This window comes from Leucopleurus acutus (assembly GCF_964270905.1).
Source record: "Leucopleurus acutus genome assembly, chromosome: 5".
Lineage (NCBI taxonomy): Eukaryota > Metazoa > Chordata > Mammalia > Artiodactyla > Delphinidae > Leucopleurus > Leucopleurus acutus.
Genome location: NC_139147.1, coordinates 71,646,817 through 71,666,093, shown reverse-complemented (window position 1 = coordinate 71,666,093; position 19,277 = coordinate 71,646,817). Strand labels below are relative to the sequence as shown.

General features: G+C 48.5%; 1 protein-coding gene across 1 annotated transcript; it reads right to left on the bottom strand.

The window, feature by feature from the left end:
• Positions 1-453: 453 nt before the first annotated feature.
• MUC20 (mucin 20, cell surface associated) lies at positions 454-18,006 on the bottom strand (the record flags this gene model as incomplete). Its single annotated transcript, XM_082839256.1, has 4 exons — positions 454-489; positions 2,457-2,548; positions 5,724-6,842; positions 17,928-18,006. 4 exons carry the CDS (start codon positions 18,004-18,006, stop codon positions 454-456), a joined length of 1,326 nt encoding a protein of 441 aa, XP_082695382.1.
• Positions 18,007-19,277: the final 1,271 nt, after the last annotated feature.

Genomic DNA, 19,277 nt, shown 5'->3' with positions numbered 1-19,277 from the left:
ATGTAAGGTACCTCTTGGTGGAGATCCACTCAGAGCCGCCCACGTGGAGAGGCTGAACATATACATTAACAATGGTTGTATTACATACAACTAGACAACTCCAGACAACTAGAGGTGGGATTTTAGACATTTCTTTCTTTCTCTTCCCCCACTTCTCATTTCCTTTCCCCCCACTCCTTGGTTCTTAAGAATGTCTCAAAAATTTAAATGCAGGTTTACTTCTACAATAGAAAAAAAATAAGCCAAGTTTAATTTTTAAAAACAACATGACTTATGAGCTATGGGGGAGGAATAGTTGAGGATTGCTTGTATCAAAAACTTGGAATTCAAGTCCATTCAACAAACATTCTCTGTGATCCTATTACAGGCCAGGCACTCTGCTAGGTTCCAGGGATACCGAGATAAACAGATGTGGTTCCTGCTCTGAAGGAGCTCACAGTTCAAGGGCCAGCCTCAGTCAATGCTGTAATCAAGGTCCAAACTGAGAACCTGGGGAGCATGAAGGAGGGAGGTAGCAGTGAGGGTGCACAAAATTCCTGTACCATAAAACTGTGACCCTGGGCCACACTGAGTGTAATTTTAATGTAGGATGGAAGCACACAGCAGGTGACAGATGGGTGATCAGGTCACTCTTTACTGAAACACAACACACATGCCAGGGGAAGTCCAAGGACATCTCTGGAACAGGCAAAGACCCCACCCCCTCCCTACACACGTACATCCAGGCATATGTGAGCCAGGGTCCCACTGCCATGACCGGGTAAGGCCGTGGCTTGCTGATCTACATGGGAACCTTCCAGGTAACATGGCTCCAGTCGTGCTGAGGCCCAGGCTGCAGGCAGCACTGCCCCCTTCCACACGTGGCAGTGCCTGATCACAGCTGATGTTCTTCAGCCCCTCCTGACACGCAGCAGGGAGACTTGGATGGGAGACATAAGCACATGCAGTTTACGGTCGAGCTGGTGGGCAAAAGGGAACATATTAGGAGGCCAGCAGCACTTTCTGAACCTCTTGCAGGCTGGGCATAGGCTAGGTCCTTCATGCCATTTAAACCTCACAGTAACCTTATAAAGCAGGTAGTACCAGCCTCATTTTACAAGGAAGGAAAGTAATATGGAGTACCTTACCGAAGGTCACACAGTTAGGAACTGGAATTCACACTCAGGTCTACGTGGCGCCAACGCTTGTTGTTTGTCTGACCCCTGAGCCTTTCGCCAGTGGCCAGCTCCCAACAAGAACTGACACCCGACACCTGCATGGCCTGGTTCCTGCACCTCTGCTCCTGATCTGCTCCTATCTCCCTGGCTTCTTTCTGACCCCTGAAATAGTTTCCAGTTTGAGGGGCTCAGATCTGACATATCCTTGGCTTCCTTCTTCAACCAGGATTCACACTTGCTACTTGGATTATCCTGTGCAGTGGGAATTTGTCACTTATTTGGCTCTCCCTCTTCAAAGCCCCATGCCATGTCCAGGGACCTCCTTATTATGGGAGTCCTGATAGGCCCCCCTTCCACTAAGAGAACTTCTAGGGCCCAAATATTCCCTCTTCCCGTCATCCCCTGGAAGCAAGATGGGGACACAAGAGTTAGGCTGAGCTGACTCATTCTAGCCTTCCAATGACTCACACCATCCCCCAAAACCCTAACCCTAGAGTTCCACCACTAGAAGCTTTGTCCAGGGATCTGGGTTTTAGAATTTTCCCAACTTCTACAAATATAATCTGGGTCCCCATCTAGAGCGTACATCTATGGTGTTTTTTTTTGTTTGTTTTCTGTCTAATATCCCTATCTCCTTTAGAGCCTTTCCTTCCCATTCCATGTGGTTCAGGTTGGGCTGTCAGTCATGGTGGCCATTCCAGGTCAATGAGATCCGTCCTTCCCTAGTACGATATGCAGATCTTGGGAGAGGTAAGTGCCTTGTGAATCTAGGGCTGTCACAGCCACCTTTCCTTACATATGAAGAGACTCTGAGGAGTGAAGGGAGCAGAGCTAAGAGGGGGAGAGAAAGAGAAAATCCTGATGATCCTGTTTGAGCTTCTGGATCCAGCCATAACTGAAGCTGGACAGCCACCTCTAGGTTTCTCAGCCAATACCTTGCCTATTGTATAAGCTACGATGAGTTGGGTTGCCGCCACTTGCAACTAAAGTCCTGCCTATCTGCCCATTTATAACATTGACCTTCTCCCAGGGGCCTGAAAGCCTGATCTTCCTAAAGCCTGAGGAAATTGGGATGAGGGAAAGAATCTTTTTTTACATAGCAGAGAAGGGGAATTCAGAACTCAGGAAAAACAGGCAGAAGCAAAGCCAGACAGGGATGTTTGGATCTCACTCCTAATACTCCATAAGAAGCTAGACCCTCCCAAGTGTACAGTATCTTCTGTATCCTGGAGATCTTCCCCAGGGTCTCCGAGAACCTCTCACTCTCCTCTACTCCCCGGCACAGAAAGTGCCACTCACCTGCTGCATCAACCTCTCTGCCACTCTGGGGGCAGTGAGGTCTTCTGAGGAGGCCACGCTCAGCCTCAGCAGGAGGAAGCCTCCATCCTCACCTGCAAGTTGAGAACAGTAGGAAGATGAAAATATGGGTAAGTCATTTCAGGAATCAAGATGTGAACTGTGCTACCCAGTCTCTGTCCCCACGCTGCATATGTGTGCTCACACTCGTGTGTAAATGAGTCTGTGTTCACGTAGGATCTTACCTCTATTCACTGCAAAGAGAAAGGATTCCTTCTCTCCAGTAACTGGACCCATCGTAGTGTCTTCCCAACAAGAGGGAAGGAAATGATGGCTAGAGGCCCCATCCACATTTGGAGAAGTCAAAAGAGTAGTGTGAGGAAGGAGAAATGAAAGTGGATCTAGAATGTTCTCAAGGCCTGGAGGCCCGGGTGGGGCTGTTGGGAAAGGCGCCAGCCGGGGAGAAGGCTGCAGAGAGGCTGGTTTCTGAGGGGATGTCCTCAGCCAGTGCTTCCAGCTCCAGGTTGGCAGAGGTCTTTCAATCCAGCCTTCCTGACTTAGCAGCTTGTAGGCAACTTCCGTCTTTTCTTGAGCCCTAATATGCCTGCCTTTACCTGCCACATTTTAGTCATTTCTTCCTATTAGAATTGATCTAGCAATTGCACTCCTAGAAGTTTATCCTACAGAAAATGACACACATGTGAAAAATGTGCTATTTACTGCAGTGCTGTTTGTCATAACAAAATACTGGAAAAGACCTAAATGTCCAAAAAGAGTCATGTACCACAATATTCTTTGCAGCTCTGTTTACAATAGCCAGGACATAGAAGCAACCTAAGTGTCCATCGACAGATGAATGGATAAAGAAGGTGTGGCACATATATACAATGGAATAATACTCAGCCATAAAAAGAAATGAAATTGAGTTATTTGTAGTGAGGTGGATGGACCTAGAGTCTGTCATACAGAGTGAAGTAAGTCAGAAAGAGAAAAACAAATACCGTATGCTAACACATATGTATGGAATCTAAAAAAAAGGTCATGAAGAACCTAGGGGCAAGACAGGAATAAAGATGCAGACCTACTAGAGAATGGACTTGAGGACATGGAGAGGGGGAAGGGTAAGCTGGGACAAAGTGAGAGAGTGGCATGGACATATATACACTACCAAATGTAAAATAGATAGCTAGTGGGAAGCAGCCACATAGCACAGGGAGATCAGCTCGGTGCTTTGTGATCACCTAGAGGGGTGGGATAGGGAGGGTGGGAGGGAGGGAGACGCAAGAGGGAAGAGATATGGGGATATATGTATATGTATAACTGATTCATTTTGTTATAAAGCAGAAACTAACACACCATTAGAAAGCAATTATACTCCAATAAAGATGTTAAAAAAAAAAAGACCTAAATGTCCATCCATAAAACACTGGTTAAATAAATTATGGTAAAACAAAATACTGAGAAGGCATAAAAAAGAATGGCCTTGTCTCAGAGATCTGTGTTTAACACATGCTCCATTTGCATGAAAAGGAAGATGAGAGATATTATTCTATATCTATATGATATAGTATCTATGTCTATATTATATCGATATAATATGTAGATATCTTTCATCTTCTTTCTTATGCTTCCATATGCATATTTCATGTCCAGAAGAGGATTCACAAGAAAGTGATACCATCAGTTATGTATGTAAGGAAAATTGGGGAGCTGGGGGACAGCAATGGGAGAAAGACATTTTATGGTGTACTCCTTTGTACTTACTCAATTTCAAATCATGTGAATGTATCATCTAATCAACAAATAAAAGCTTTTTAAAATAAAAATCTATTAATAAATTGAGCCTTTAAAAATAAAAGCACAACAGGAGACTGAGTTTTGGAATCAAACAGACTTGGGATTCCGCTGTTACTTTTTTACCATCTTTAAATCTATTTCCTCATCTGTCAGGTGGGGTGTAAGAATACCCACCTCATACGGTAGTTTTGAAGGTTCAGTTAGAGGAGATAACATGCAAAGCTCATACAGTAGTTTACTGCCTGGAATCAGACAGAAACTTCAGCTGGTGCCAATGCTCACTAGCTGTGAAATATTTTTATATCACCTCTGCCTGGAATACAAAAGATATTCAGTAAGGTAGTTGTGATTAATATTTTTATTTCACCCCCCAAAAAAGGCAGTGCAAGCTGAGGATACAGCAGGGATGAGGCACGAGGAAAGAGTGATGGGAAGTGGAGGTGAAGGCTATAGGCTGACTGGGAGCTGGGCTGACAAGGCACCTCTTCCCCAAGAAATATCTGTTGTCTTAGAGATGTAGCTTTCTTTCTTTTTTTTTTTTAACATCTTTATTGGAGTATAATTGCTTTAAAATGGTGTGTTAGCTTCTGCTTTATAACAAAGTGAATCAGCTATACATATACGTATATCCCCATATCCCCTCCCTCTTGTGTCTCCCTCCCTCCCACCCTCCCTATCCCACCCCTCTAGGTGGTCACAAAGCACCGAGTTGATCTCCCTGTGCTATGCAGCTGCTTCCCACTAGCTATCTATTTTACAGCTGGTAGCGTATACATGTCCACGCCACTCTCTCACTTTGTCTCAGCTTACCTTTCCCCCTCCCCGTGTCCTCAAGTCCATTCTCTAGGTCTGCGTCTTTATTCCTGTCCTGCCCAGAGATGTAGCTTTAGACTCCCAAACCTTTGCCCAATTTATTTATTTATTTTAAGTCACCATTTACGGCACCAATCCCAGCAAGTGCATCCAGTGAGCTCCATTTTCATGGGGTCCCAGCTGCTCAGAGGGCAGCAGTTTGGGCCAGATGCCCATATGGTATGGCCCTGGCTGAACCAGAGGCATTCAGATAATGAGGGCTGTGTCTTTTAAGTAAAATTTGGGTCCTTGCCTGGTGCACAGTAGTTACTTAACAGTCAACTCCGTAGAATGGCAGAGATGGAAAGGACTTCACTGCAACCTCCTCCAGCAACTGGTGGAGAAACTGAGGCCCAGAGAGGGAGAGGGACCTGTCCTAGGTCACTCAGGTTGTTAAGGGCAGAGACAAGATCCCAAACCATTTCTCCACACTTTTTCCATACACCACCTTAATTCTGCTCGTTACTGATTTTGGCAAGAACCACTAGAAGATCATGAAGAGGTGACATCAGAGACAGGGCTCAGAATAGGCCCCCAGAGGCTTCCTTTCTCCCTACTCCCTAAACATGCAGACTCCAAACCCCAAATCCCCAAAAATCACACATGGGGGAAGCCGCTCACCTGCAGTAACATCTGTCAGACTTGTCTGAGCACTGGTGGGCGTGGCTGTTGAGCGCTTCCCTCCAGCTGTGCTGGCTATCTTCAAGGTCTTTGCTGAGGCTGTGGTCTTGGCTAAGGTGATGTTTGTTTCTTGACTGCTGTTGGCCGTAGCCGGATGGACAGAAGGAAGAGGGCTCCTGCTGTTGGGAGCGGGTGCACTGAATGTGATGTCAGTGGTAGAAGTCTCTGAGGGGGTGGAGCTCATGATGGTAGTCACTTCAGACAGGCTGTAGACCGTAGCTGAGAACCCAGCAGGTGAAGTCACCTCGCCTACTGTTGACGCAGTCCCTGTGGAGATTGTCACTGCTCCTGAGACCTCGGTGTGGCTTGTTGTCTCAACAGAGAGGGATGAGTTTTCTTCCAACACGTTCATGCTAACTGTCACCAAGGTTCCACTGGGGGCCGTGGCCCTGGCGGCTGTTGTTTCCATTTCTGTGGTGCTACTGATGGTGAGTGTGATGTCAGGTGTGGCTGATTCTGTGGCGCTGGCTGCTGACAAGGTCTCAGCAGAGGCTGTGGTCCTGGTGAGGTGTGATTTTGCTTCAGTGGAGTCAGGCAAAGTGGATGTCTCAGGGGTAGACAGGGCCTCTTGTCCCACGGGGCTGCGATCTGTGTCTGAGGTCCCAGGGATGCTGGCAGTTGCTTCCATTTCTGTAACACTGCAGTCGATCACCACGATGTTGCTGATGTTGTAGGTAACCAAGGCTTTAGCCAGAGCAGCGATGTCAGGTGACAGGGCTTGTGAGGCGGTGATGGCTGGAACTGAGCTGTCAGAGGAAGCGCTGCTCTCCGAGGACAAGGCCTCGGCTTCTGTAGAGGTGTGAGCTAATTTCAAGAAGTCTACCATGATTCTCTTTGCCTCTTCAGAGCTGTCGAAATTGCAAAGGGTGTCAAAGGCGGCTTTCGAGAGCTCAGTGCCTGTGACGGTCTCAACTGTGGTCATTCCACGTCCCATGGGGCTGCCGCTTGTGGCTGATGTCTCCATAGGAGTGGTGATCACAGCCGAGGACTTGGAAGGCATTATTTTTATGAGGGCCATGGTCTTGTTTTCCCTGTTCTCTGCTACTGAAATGGTGCTGCCTGGGAGGAAGGTCGTATCAGAGGTCTGGGTGCTTAGGGTTTGAGTTTCCAAAGAGATATGGTTTGACATAGAGGTCTCAGTGAGGTCAGTGGTCTGGAAGATTCCCTCTGAGCTCGTCCTGACCCCTAGAGTCACAGCAGGCACTTCTGTGTGGCCTGGTTCACTGGTGCTGGGGCCTGTATTGGGTAAGACCAACTTTGTGAGCTATGAGTCCCAGGGCACTGACTTCACACAAGCTCTTGTGCTTATGCCCTGGGCACTGCTGGGAGGAAGGTGGGGAGGGAGACTGCTTTTACCCTATTTTTCATCTATATATTCAAGGAAGAGGAGGCACTATTGGGAAGATCAGGCCCATGTGGCAGCCACGGTACTGGGATTGCCCTGACTGATGTCCTCTGATGGCCCACATGAGGCAAGCAATCCCCAGAATCTAGTTGATTATTGGCCTGAAACCATCCGAGTGAATGTATAGGGCCAGGATCCAGCTTCAAGGGGGAGCAAAAAAGGCAGAAGACCCAAGTGAGCCAAGAACTGCAGAGCAGGGACCATGACTCTTAGAACTTTCTGGAAGAATCTTGTCACTTTCTTTTTTTTTTTAATGTTTATTTGTTTTCTTATTAGTCATCCATTTTATACACATCAGTGTATACATGTCAATCCCAATCTCCCAATTCATCACACCACCACCCCCTTGTCACTTTCCTATCAATTCTTTTCTCATCCAGTGACTGTTCCCTATGGAAGTAAAACACTTCAACCACAAGAAACATCTGTGGTTTTGTGTTGAGAGGTAGCTGCGGGGATTGGAGGAGAGGAATTTCCTGGACAGTGTGGGTGATGGCCGCTGCAAAAGAGGGAAGCAGGCAGAGCCCCCGGGGCTCTAGCAAAGGAAAAGGGCAAGCTGCCCACCTGCTCAAGCCTCTCCTGAACGCGGACCTTAGACGGCAAGGATGGAACCCCAGAACGCCAGAAATGATGAACCCAGCGTCTTCCACAGGAAACAGGGAGCCAGGTGAAGCAAAACTGTACTTTTTAGAAAGAAGCTGCTAGCGTGTCTCCCCAGGGCAGGATGTCTCTGCTTACTGGACCGACACTCTGAGGTCGTGTGAGTGGAGGGCCAGCAGGCACGCATTGCCCAGGGGAGGCTACAGCAAATAATTAGGAGCTGACAAGTGTGCCTCTCCTGTCTACAGAGGGAGAGGGGCTCTCTCTGTATGTAGGCCATGTTGCCTCTTGAGGAGGGTTGCCAGATTTAGCAAATAAAAATACAGGATGCTCAGTTAAATTTGAATTTGAATTTCAGATAAACAAGGAATTATTTTAATGACAAATTCTTTTAGTATGTGTATTTCTCATGTAATATTTAAGACATACTTATACTGATAAACTCATTACCTGAAATTCAAATTTAGGTGGACACCCTGTATTTTATCTAGTAACCCTACTCTTGGAAGGAAAAGATGAAAATATAAGCACCCTTTTTCAGGGTTCTTATGGTTTAAGATGGTCTTTCCTGAGACCTACTGGCCCCAAAGTACCCAAGGGCCCAAAGGAGGGCCAGGACCATTTGGTCACCTCTACCTAGGGTATCAGGACAGGTCCTCGGCTTGCCCTCTTGTGTCTCCCATTGGATAATGAAGCATCACTGGGCCAGGAGGCAAGAGACTGGCTTCTAGTCCCAGACGTGTTGCCTACCAGCTCTGCAGTCTGATGATTTACTGGTGCAAATACTGACTCTGTCCCCCACCAGCGAGGGTCTCATATCTGCCTTGCTATGGGGGTGAGGACCAGAGGGGAAGGGGAATGGGGAAGCCCTTACATTCCAAAGCTTGCAGGGGGTTATTAAGCATCCCTCCCTGACCACGTCCTTTCAAGGAGTCACCTGAGAGCACACAACCTACTTTCATATAGCGAGAGTTTCAGGCTGTACCCACGTGAGGATTAGGTGGTCATGGAGCTCGCTCTCATTACCTGTTCAGTGCGGTCTACCTACACACACAAACCACGCTTTTACAGAAATATACTTGCTTCTCTCCACTTCAAAGCCCGAGATAGTTCTCTGAGCCTCTCAGTCCCCACAGGTGGAGGCAGAGCCCTTCTGTGGCTGCCCACACAGCCTGAAGTTCAAGCTGTGGGGTCTGACCACTGACCTCCCCTCACACATTTTCTTCCTTTCTTGGGAGCCTTGTGGGGTCATCTTGCGGTGAAACCTCCTCATGCTTCCCAAACCCATAGCCTCTTAATCTCTGGGGCCCTCACAACCCCCCACCCAACTCTCTTACCCACTGGGGGTCTTCTCAAACAGAGCAAAGCCCACCCTGGCTCTTTACAGCTCTAGAATGCTGCAGCTCTCCTGACCCATTCCTCAAATCAAACTGGTAGAGAGGAAAACATCTGGACTTTGGACTCTGAGTTCGAGTCCTGTCTCTGCTGCTTGCTCTGCTGCTTACCAACCTTGTGACCCGGCCAATTCTCCCAGCTCCAAGCCTACACTTTCCCATCTGTGGAATGGAGCTGGGGTACCTATTTCATAGGATTGTGAACATTACATTAAATTAAATGTCAAATGTGCAGCACAGGACTTCCCTGGTGGCGCAGTGGTTAAGAATCCGCCTGCCAATGCAGGCGACATGGTTTCGAGCCCTGGTCTGGGAAGATCCTACATGCTGTGAAGCAACTAAGCCCGCAAGCCACAACTACTGAGCTCACATGCTGCAACTACTGAAGCCCACGCGCCTAGAGCCCGTGCTCCGCAACAAGAGAAGCCACCACAATGAGAAGCCCGCGCACAGCAACGAAGACCCAACACAGAAAGAAAAAAAAAAAAAAGTTGGAAAAAAAAATGTGCAACACAAGCCTGGTAGATCATGAGTGCATGCAGGAGGCAGTGTGGTCTAGGGGTTATGTATGTGTGGAATAAAAGCCTGGCTCTGCAGACAAGTTACTTAATCCCAGTAAGAAGCCTCAGTCTCCTCTCGGTGGGTGGGGGGCTGGACGAGAGTAAGAATGAGAATTGTATCTCTCTCACAGCGTTAACTGTGAGGATTAAAAGGATAGTGATGGCTGAGTAGAGTTGCCTGTGCTATACAGTGGGTTCTCATTAGTTAGCTATTTTATACATAGTATCAGTAGTGTATATATGTCAAAATGTCATCAAACTGTATATATTGTGTTACAACTGTTTTCATTCAATAAAACGTTATGGGTATATCCATGTCAAAAAAAAAAAGTGATGATCACAAAGAAAAAAAAAAGATAGTGGTGGGAGTATATGGGAAATCCCTGTACCTTCCTCTCAATTTTGCTGTGAAGCTAAAACTGCTCTGAAAAATAAAGTCTTAAAAGATAACGCATGGTAATGATGCGTCAGTGTAGCTTCCTCAATTGTAATACATGTACCTCTCTTGTGAGGGATGTTAATAGCAGAGGAGGCAGTGGGGAGGTGGGCAGAAGATACATAGGAATCTCTGTACTTTCTGCTCAATTTTGCTGTGAACCTAAAACTGCTCTAAAAAATAAAGTCTATTTTTACAAGAGCTAATGCATGTGACAAGCCTCGCACAGTTCCTATTACAGATCAATGTTCATTCTCTTCCTTCATAAAAGCCCTGCCTCTCTCAGAATCCACCCTCCACAAGCAACCTGTGACAGTCAGACTTTTCACACAAAAATGGGTTTTTGAAGGAAATCCATGCTAGAAAATAAACTTGGAGGAGAAAGAATCTTGTCAAGCCACATTCTTAGGCTTTAATCAGATTTATCACCAGCCTGCACCTCCCTGACCCCCACAATCTCCCTGCCCCACGTACTCACACCCTCACAGGCATAAAGACAAACCCACAGCAACCTCACATTTGTATGGACCGCAGAGTCCCGCATGCTTAAGCTGACCCAGTGCCGTTGCATACTATCAGCCATAGTAATACCTCATGTATAGCTTTATGGTTGATGATAACTAACCCGAGAGAGCTACCCTCACCCACAAAGGGCTGCAGTACAGAAGCTCCCACCCAGAGTCAGGAGAGAAGCCCACAGGCACCCTCTGGCCTCCTTACCTGCAGAGCTCCTAGGAGCCCCAGCCACCCAGCAGAAGAAGAAAAGGGGCAGAGCCAGGCCCCAAAGAAAGCCCATCCTAGCTGGGGCTCCGGCCACCATTGCCCAGCAGATCTGCCCACTGCCTCTTGCTGCCACCTTTTCCTGCTTGCTCAACCCACGGAGCAGGGGCGGGCCACCTGCTTAGGTGTGGCTGGGTAGTTTCCAGGGTGTAACCAGGTGATCACAAGTGCACAGGCTGAGAGCTGGCAGGTTGTGTGTCAGGGCTGACAAGGAGCTAACCCTCCTGCCCCCCTTGCCCACTGACACCCCCCTCTCTGAAGTTTGGTTTGAAGCTATGGAATCATTTCCACAGTGATATTCATCCCCTGGGTCCTGTAGGCAGGGAGGCCATGGAAGATGGTGTTTCACACACATTTCCCCCTTCCCATAGCCTTTCCCCCCTCCCTCTCCCCCTGTGCATGGGGCTTTGACTTCTAGTTAGAGAAACATGGGTTTTATTCCTAATTCTAGACTTACTAGCTCTATAATCTAGGGCAAATTGAAGAACTTTCTGAACCTCAACCTCCTGATCTGTAAAATGGGCATAATCCTTACCTCACTGGGCTGTTTCATGAGGCTCACATGAGATAAAAAGGCTCTAACCAGTGCCTGCTACATACTTGGTGCTTGTTGAAAACATATACATTTTAGGTGCTCAGTAAATGAGTGAAGGCCCTGATGTCCACTCAGATCCTCAAGCAACAGAGAGAAGGAACAGCCCCCTGAGGTCTGCAGGAGACGGCTCTCCAGTGTGGGGCAGGACTCTGATCCCTAACATCCTTCCATCTTTACATCCTGTGATCCTGCATCCCAGCCAGAGGCAGGATCATGTCTTGGGCCAGACTGGAGGTGTGGGGTAGGAAGAGCACAGCTGGGAGAAGGGAAAGTATAAGTGTGCTGGTCTGAGTCCCCAGGCCTGGGAGGAGGGACACTGAGGGTGATTACTTAGGGAACCTTGGGGATTTGGCCACAAGACGGGGAATGAGGTTGCAGAATGTATTTCCAAATGCCCTAGTGAAGAATCTCATCCCCTCAAAGGGCCAAGGACATAAGCTGTTATGGCCACAGCCAGTGGCCAGACAAGGTAGCTTGGGGATTTCAGGGCAAGAGTTTTGTGAATAAAGCAGCTCCAGAGTAGAGGAAAGCTTGCTGAACAGGTGTCAGAAAAATCACAAAATCTCACAGCTGGAAGGAAATTTAAAGTGGAATCAGAAGGTCTAGGTTCGGGACTTCCCTGGTGGTGCAGTGGTTAGGAATCCGCCTGCCAGTGCAGGGTAACACAGGTTCGAGCACTAGTCCGGGAAGATCCCACATGCCGCGTAGCAACTAAGCCCGTGCACCACAACTACTGAGCCTGTGCTCTAGAGCCCGCGAGCCACGGCTACTGAGCCCGCATGCCACAACTACTGAAGCCCGCGCGCCTAGAGCCTGTGCTCCGCAACAAGAGAAGCCACCGCAGTGAGAAGCCCGTGCACCGCAACGAAGAGTAGCTTCAGCTCACTGCAACTAGAGAAAGCCCGCGTACAGCAACAAAGACCCCACAAAGCCAAAAATAAATAAATTAAAAAAAAAAAAAAGGTCTAGGTTCTGTTTCCAGCTCCTTCCTTGGTAGTGGCCCAAGAACTCTGTGCAATCTTGGACAAGTTATTTGCCTTCTCTGGGCCTCTGTCAATAAGACCTCTGAGGTCCTCTTGGCCATGAAGTCTGAGGTCCTGCGTTTGGTGTGAGCCACTGTCTTCTAGAACTTCACCCTCCGTTGGGATAAAGGGCTCTGTGGCCTGGAAGGAGAAGGGAGTCATTCTAGGGCATGGGGGTGGGATGAGGGGAGGAAGACTCTATGAGGGGAGACTGAGGGGTCCATCTGGGACACAGCCCAGCACTTGGGGTCAAGGATCTTGGACCCCAGTTCCAGCCACACTGTTAATCTCTATAGTACTCCTGCCAGGCTGAGCCCTTCCACCTTCCCATTCAACCTCAGTCCTTCACTTTATAAAATGGGAGAATGGATTTCCCCTTGGGGGGTGGGTAGGTGGGGAGAGGAGGCCCCAGGGCCAGAGCAGTGACCTGAATTCTGTTTGACCCGATCTAGTAATGAGTGATCTGGTGTGACTCTTCACCCTTGAGAAGACAGAGGAGAAATCCAGAAAGAATGCAACTCCTTTGAGCCGCCTCCCTCCCCTCCTGGCCCACCTGTCAGCCCCACCCTAGCGGGGAAAGGGACTTCCTCATTCTAGCGGCCAGTGGCTTAATCTACAGACCGAGGTACTCCAGGTGCCCTTACACCCCCACCACAGACTTCCCTTCTCCATTTCCTTTCTCTTTTCATCCTCTAAGTGATCAACAGCTCAGCTCTAGCCCAGTTGTCTACGATGAGATCTAACCAGGAACCTGCTAGAAGGGAATCCTGGCTGAGTGCTTTCCTGGGTTTTGCTGAATTTTGTCTGGTCCATCTTCCCCTGTATCTGGGGAATTTCCAAGCCTGGACACATGACTGTTGGCCCTGGGGGCATAATAGTCTTATCCAGAAAGTTCCTGGACATTTTGTTCAGCCCAACTCAGCTCTCACCCTGAATGAGCATAGGAGGCTAGTTTGATTAATTTAGCAGACATATAAGGAGCACCTACTAGATGCCAGACACTGTTCTAGGCACCCAGGATACAGCACTGAGTAAAACAGATCCCTGCCCTCACGGAACTAACTTCCCAGTGAAAGGAGATGGCAAACATTAATAAGTGAACAATATAGGGATGAATATTATGGAAAAAAAAAGACAGGTAAAAAGAACCTGGTGTGTGTGGCGTGGAGAGGTGAGGGACAGATTAAAGTATCAAATAGCACCATGGGATCTGAGCAATGATTCCAAGCTGGTGAGAAAGTTAGCCAAGTGGATACGTGGGGAAGAACACTCCAGGCAGCGGAAGTGCTAGAGAAAGATCCAGAGACCTAAGGCAGGACCTAGTTCAAGAAGCACAAAAGAGGGCGTGTGGCTGGAGCCACGTGAGAGGGCAGAGTTGGGGGGCAGGGGAGCAGGGTGATAAGGCATAGGTGACAAAGGACCTTGCCAGCCTTGGGCGCTGGGTTCTTGGAGTGAGGTGGGAGCAGCCCCTGGGGAGTTTTGAGCAGAGGAGTGACGAGTTCTAACTTGGGTTTTAGAAGGACCACTCTGGCAGCTGTGGGCTAGAATAGAAACTGGAATAGAGCTGGGAGGATTTTGCCCTAGTCCAGGTAAGAGAGGAGGGTGGCTCTGACCACAGTGGTACCAGAGGAGGTTGGAGTTGGTCAGATTCTAGATATATTTTGAACGTAGAGCCAACATGACTTCCTACCAGATCGGTGTGGGCTGTCAAAGGAAGAGAAAAGTCAAGAAAACTACAGACTTCTCAGCCTGAACAAATGGAAGGATGGAGTTGTCACCAGTGCCATTTGGGTCTGTGTTTGTTGGGAGGAAAAACTTTTTCCTCTTCCAACCTGGGTCCAGTGACTGGAGGCCTGCAACTTAACTAAGAAAAGACAGATGAACAGGAGAAAAGACAAAGTTTATTTACACGTGCACCAAGGAGTTGCTTAGTAATGAGTAACTCACTGAAAACCAGAGACAAAGGTTTCTACACCACACTTAACAAAGGCATGGGGCTTAGGACCTCTGTGGGAAAATATGGAAGGTTCTATTGGCAGTCTGTCTCCATGGTAGCTAAAATTGGCCGGAAAATCCCTTGGAGGGAGATTTATGGCAGCTGTATTTTTAGAAAGCTCTGTTTTAGTCAGATAAGGGAAGTTCAGATAACATTTCTTTCTGCATCTTCTGTAGGTCAAATGTTTCCTCTTTAAAATAATCTTTATACCAACTCTGGGGGTCTGAGTGGGTCCCCACAGGTTCAAAATGTGTAGATAAGGAGAGATGGTGGGAATCATTTAAGTTTGCAAAGCCCTGAGAATGGACCCCTCCATACCCTAGCCCCTATTTCCTTGGGTTGTAGCATAGAAACCTCTAGGGAGCCCTCTCTTCTTTCATTTCTTTTATTAGGGTACAACCAACATATAGTTAACTACGCCAACCTCAAGTAGTATACAGCTTGATGAATTTTTACATGTGCTTACACCCAGAATGTATTCACCACTCAGATCAAGATATAGGACACTTTCAGCATCTCAACAAGTTCCCTTGTGTTCACTTCCGGTCAATATCCCTCCAAGGACCACCATTCCCACCTCTATCACCATAGACTGGTTCTGCCTATTTTTGAACTTCATATAAGTAGGATTATGCATATATAATTTCTTATATATGGCTTTTTTCTCTTAACATTATGCCTGCGAGACTCACCCATTTTGTTGTATGTAATGGCACGTCATTCTTTTTTTATCGTTAGGTAGTATTCCATCGTATAAATATACCGCAATTTATCTACTTTCCTAATGATGGACATTTGGATTATATCTAGTCTTTCACTATTCTGAATAACACTGCTATCAATGTTCTTGTATATGTCTTGGGTATATATATATATATATATATCCAGGAGTGGAATTGCTGGGTCATGTGTTTATCTTCAGTATACAGCATCGAACAGTTTTCCAAACTGATTGTGCCCGCTTATACTATACCAGCAATGTATGAGAGTTCCAGTTGCTCCACATTCTCATCAACACTTGGTACCACAGGTCCTTTTAATTTTAGACATTCTTGTGGATTAAAAGAGTCACCTGTTAACACTGTGATTTTTAACTTACATTACAGGAAGCCCTCTGCTTTCTCAGGGCTTTGCCCAGGTGGTATGCCGCTGCCAGGGAAATGACTTTCACAGGGAAGATGTTTGAAGGACACAGGGAGGGAGGATGGAGAGCCAGGTAGAAATAAAATTTGCACGTACATGTGCACACACCTGCACACTTGACTGGCGAGGAATCTGTGCCAGTACTGGAACATCTATGGGGACCCTGTTTGGGATGGGGGATAATGTAGGAGAGACAACTGAAGGAGGAGATGGAGTTTCTGGGCATTTGGAAGGAGAATGAGCACTGACCCAAGAAGAGGAAAGAGCCCACAAATCAGCATCTTTGGGCTCTCTATGAGGCCCACAGGATGATCCCAGCTGGAGAGGCCACATCCCACAGAGCCTCACCTGAAAAACTCTTCCTGGCAAGGGAGATCTCAGGCTCTGGAGGTAGGAGTGGGGCTTTCCCAAACAGGGCCCTGGGCTGTCTCTCCCTGAAGCTAGCAGGAGATAAGGCCAGAAATGTGCCTTGGGGCTGTGTGGTGGATTTTGCATGCCATGCATGGAAGGTTAGCCTTATTCTAGAGACAATGGGAAGCCAGTGGTGGTTTCTGAATGGAAAACTGGCAGAACCAGAGCTCTGCTTTGGGCAGTACAACGTGGTACAATGTGGGTTGAGACCAGTTAGGGCAAGAGGACCAGGACTGTGAGGCTGTGACCTAGGACTTCGGCAGTGGGACGTAAAGGGGGCAGATATAAACTGTGTTGTGAAGCAGAACCAGAAAGACTTGGCACCTTGCAGAAGAAGACCAGGGGCAGAGAGAAGTAAAAGATGACCCTGAGGTTTAGAGTCCAGGAGGCTGGAGGACAGGGAACCATGCACAGGACAGGAGGAAGAGCAGATTTGGGAGGAAACGATGGGCTTGGCAGACCCTAAAGCCCTTGGCATCATTTTTCTAGTGCTCTGAAATCCTGCACACGAGGAGACCCCAGGGAGGCGGCCCCCGGCACACCAGAGGAAGGTACCCTGCCCCTCCTGTCACAGTGGGAAGAGAAGGGGGTGGGCAAGAGGCCACAGGGCTCAGGCCAGGCTATTTCAGGACTTACAGGCAGTACTATGGAGCCCAGGAAGGAACACTGAGAAGAGGGGCAAGAATTACTTAACCACAGGGCCCCTAGGTTCTTACTTTCTACTTTCAAGAAATGTTTGCTATATTCAGCGTAACCATCACAAAACAATAAATACTGTGAGCCAAATTTCTGTTTTATAGTCTGTATGGCTGATTCTATGCACATTTAACAGTGTTTACGACAGCAGCAGGTTTCCGTTTTTCCTCTGGTTGAACCAATGGGGAAGCACACAGGGTGGCAGCTGGGAGACAAGCACCCCTGGGCCCGGTGATCATGGCCCCAGGAGGGGAGGCTGAGCTTTGCTCCAGGGCCCTGCTGGCACCGAGTGGGGGAGGAGCTTCAGGGAGGCGTCAGGCCGTCTTCTTGAGTCCCTTCATGGAGATGGAGAGGGGCTGGTTTGGAGAAGCTGCCAGACCTAAGTGATCAGTAAGCGAAGGCCTGTTGCCTCTCCAGCTTATTTACATCTCCCCAAATAACCGCTCTCTCTTGTTCATCCACCAAGAACCAGGCCCTTCCACAGCGGCCCTACAAGGCAAGCTCTAGGACACAGATGAGGAAAGGGAGGCGCGGAAAGGCTCAGAAGACTGAAGGCTTGAGGTCAGCCAGGATTTGAACCCAGGTCTATCTGGCTCCCAAGTCCAAGCTCTTTCCATCGCGCTATACTGCCTTTCTTTCTGCCCAATGCTGTAATATGCTAGGGTGGGGGCTGAGAGCTCTCCTCCAGTGCTGCGCAGAGAGCTGGACAGGTCAGGGCTGAAGCCGGGACACAAAAGGAAAATAAAGAACAGAGGATGATTTAGGGCAGAGAGCAGCAAACCACAGTCTGTGGACCAAATCTGTCTTGCTGCCGGTTTTTGGTATAGATCACAAGTTAAGAATGTTTTTTACATTTTTATACGGTTGAAAAAGGTCAAAAGAAGAATATTACTTCATGACACATGAGAATTATATGAAATTCAGTGTCAGTGTTCATGGGCAGGAACCCTGGCTTCTACCCTAAAACCGTGGCTGCAACAGTGCTGCGCCCAGCTCAGGCTCTTTGCCCCCTTTGGTATTTGCTCCTTGACTTTGGGGCTTGGAGGCCAGGGAGGCTGGAGCAGGTTGCCAGCCACCCCTTCTAGGAGCATCTCCAGGGCACTCACCATGCTTTGCATCCAGTCTAGATTGCTTCTGGCAGGGCTTGGGCGGGTTCTCCTTCCTCAGCACCACCTGCAGCACCATGCTGATAGTTTGAGGAGCAGAAAAACACAGGTGAAAGATCCTGTCCTTATCCCTGCCTCCCACCCCCTGCTGCTGCCCAATACCCCCAGCACCTCTCTGCAGACTCCTGTCTGCCCTCAGAAGTCTACATGGGACAGGTCAAGAGGCATCTGTACTGCAAGAGAAGCGGGGACAGTTAGGTGCAACACAGCCACCCTATTTCCCCACCCTATTCCCCAGTCACCAACAGCTGAACCTCTCCTTGTGGGACCTGCAAAAGTGGCTCAGAGGGGAGCAGCAGGTGGCAAGGAGCAGTGGGGAAAAGAAAGTGGGGAGGAATGTGTAGGCACTTTTGATATGAAATGGACAGAATGCCAGGATCTTGGGAATGTCAGGGACCTTAGAAGCCATCCAGTCCACACCCTGGCCTTGGCCTAAAGTACATGCAAGGGGCTTGCCTCTGTCAATCACAGCATCCAGCTCTGCTGGGGGTGGAACGGAGCCTGCATGTGAGTTACCAGTGTTGCAGAGGGCACGGTGATCCAGGCAGCGGTCTGGTACCACATGGCAGAATTCATCACAGTAGCAGCTTCCTCTCCTGCAGTGGTGATCCATTCCAAGGCAGCAGAGGGGCTGGGGTTGGGAGCAGCTGCCTGGAGAAAAAGGGACATTAAAAAGAGACAGGGCTTCCCTGGTGGCGCAGTGGTTGGGAGTCTGCCTGCCAATGCAGGGATACGGGTTCATGCCCCGGTCCGGGAAGATACCACATGCCGCGGAGTGGCTGGGCCCGTGAGCCATGGCCGCTGAGCCTGCGCATCCGGAGCCTGTGCTCCGCAACGGGAGAGGCCGCAACAGTGAGAGGCCCGCGTATGGAAAAAAAAAAAAAAAGAGAGAGAGACAGATTTAACAAATGGTGCTGGGACAACTAGATATCCATATGCAAAAGAATGAATTTGGACCTCTACCTCACACCATATATAAAAATTAACTGAAGGGCTTCCCTGGTGGCGCAGTGGTTGAGAGTCCGCCTGCCGATGCAGGGGACACGGGTTCGTGCCCCGGTCTGGGAGGATCCCACATGCCGCGGAGCGGCTGGGCCCGTGAGCCATGGCCGCTGGGCCTGCGCGTCTGGAGCTTGTGCTCCGCAACGGGAGAGGCCGCAGCAGTGAGAGGCCCGCGTACCACAAAAAAAAAAAAAAAAAAAAAATTAACTGAAAATGGATCACAAATCTAAATGTAAGAGTTAAAACTGTAAAACTCTAGATATTGTCATGACCTTGGATTAAGCAGTT